This window comes from Aplysia californica, unplaced genomic scaffold (genome assembly GCF_000002075.1).
Source record: "Aplysia californica isolate F4 #8 unplaced genomic scaffold, AplCal3.0 scaffold00635, whole genome shotgun sequence".
In the NCBI taxonomy this organism is placed as follows: domain Eukaryota; kingdom Metazoa; phylum Mollusca; class Gastropoda; order Aplysiida; family Aplysiidae; genus Aplysia; species Aplysia californica.
The window spans coordinates 403,308-405,177 of NW_004797905.1; the positions used below are offsets into that span (position 1 = coordinate 403,308).

General features: G+C 41.1%; 2 protein-coding genes across 2 annotated transcripts in view; both read left to right on the forward strand.

Moving 5' to 3' along the window:
* Positions 1-449, forward strand: part of LOC106013053 (cysteinyl leukotriene receptor 1-like) — a 12,195-nt gene extending 11,746 nt beyond the window's left edge. The window contains exon 2 of the mRNA XM_035972268.1: positions 264-449. Within this exon, the coding sequence (XP_035828161.1) occupies positions 264-449 (186 nt within the window). The remainder of the gene's footprint in view (positions 1-263) is intronic.
* Positions 450-1,161: 712 nt separating this feature from the next.
* The window catches only part of LOC106013054, a 6,158-nt gene continuing 5,449 nt past the window's right edge, over positions 1,162-1,870 (forward strand). The window contains exon 1 of the mRNA XM_013087765.2: positions 1,162-1,368. Within this exon, the coding sequence (XP_012943219.1) occupies positions 1,189-1,368 (180 nt within the window). The 5' untranslated portion in view covers positions 1,162-1,188. The remainder of the gene's footprint in view (positions 1,369-1,870) is intronic.

Below are 1,870 nucleotides of genomic sequence, written 5' to 3' on the forward strand. Positions count from 1 at the left end.
TATACCTACACAAACAGACACACACACAGACACACACAGACACACACAGACACACACAGACACACACAGACACACACACACACAGACACACACAGTAACACACAGAACCCCCCCCCAACCACACACACACACATAATATACACATGCAAATGTACACACGTGCTTACACATACTTATACCTGCGACCACTTGTTTCATATTTTGTACCATTAAACAGTTAATAGATAATGTTCAGGTTTTAATATTCCTTCATCCTGTCTAAGTTTTCGAAAATTAAGATCAACAAGAGACAACCTTCTGTCGGGGAATCGGAAAGAGGACGCACTAAAAGGACACCCTGCAAGGACATCCTGGAGAAGTATCAGAGGGACTTCAACATACATCTATTGATATGGTGGAGCCTAGCTCCTGTGAGAGGCATGCTACTGGCAGACCCAGTTGGAGAGTAGTGGTCACTGTGGACAGCAAGTCGTATTAGGCATAACAAATGTGAATTGCTGAATCCGAAGAGAAGCCAGCAAGTGGAAAAAAAGCTTTTACATGCTCAAAATGTGGCAAACATTTTTTACTGTCACATGTGGTCTCATAGGCCATAATAGGAGCAGCAAGCCAGCCATCTTTAACTTTATCATATGTTTCAGTTTTGCATGGAAAGCATTCTCTTCTACAGATGTATTAGACAACGGCAAACATAGACGGACGGTCTGTTGAATGTACATATCATATTGACCGACAACCTGGGTAGATTTTTTCTGAAAGACAAAAACACTTTCAGTAATGTGATGTAAAAAGAATAACAAACTTTAATACCCACAAACACAAAACCAAATATTACATAGTCTAATAATAATAGGGTCTTTTGTAAGAACATTATTTTGCAGTGTACATTTTCAGAAAAGAAGAAACTATTCATAGCTTACGTTGGTGTCGTCTTTTTTTGGCTACTACATTTTTTCGTGTGTGGTTAGCAGGTCCCTTGTTGTGGTTTACTCCTTCTTTCCTATCAAACATCTATCACCCTTTTCTCTCCTATGCTTCCTCTGTATACTACTCCTTAATAACACCCTAATCTTCAGCTCTTGTATGCCATGTCTTATTTGTGAAGCAAGTGCCGTAAACCTCTTACTGAATCAAACAAACAATTGCGTTTCTTCCAAGGCAAAAGACTCATTTCCCTCTCAGACCAACATGAGCACACCCACCATGGCTCGCATCTCCCTGTCTGCCCTCGTTCTCCTACAAGTCTTGGCGGTGGTCCTAGGCCACGGCAGGCTCCGGCAACCCCCTGGGAGATCAACTATGTGGCGAGATGGCTTCCCGGTACCGGAGAACTATATGGACAACCAACTCAACTGTGGAGGTCGCTGGGTAAGTTCTCATGTCTCTGTGTGATTTCTTTGAGATACGAAACAAGGTACAATTTGAATTGGATGGGATATTTTTTAAAAGCGTTTTTAAATCATCATTATAATATTACTTTAAGCAAGATAAACGGTAATTTAGTGATTGTAAAAAGCAAAGAGATATTTAAAAACATCGGAGAAAATGAAAAGAAGAGGCTAAAGAGACAGAAAAATGGAGAAGGACCAACCAGTAACACCCACGAACTGTTCGTCAAAGCGGCAAAAGGGGTAAAAAAGGGAGGGGGGGGGGCGGCTTCTGTGTGACAAAGGAAAAAATTGAATATGATGGGAGATTTTACAAAATGTTTGTAAGTAGTGCATGTCGTATAATATTTCCTTAAGTAATTTAGATCTTAAAGAAAGCAAACAGGACAGACAGAAACATCAGAGAAAATGAACAGAAGGACCTACCAGTAGCACCCACCAATCGTTCGTCAGAGCGTTAAATGGGAAGGGGGGGGGGGCGC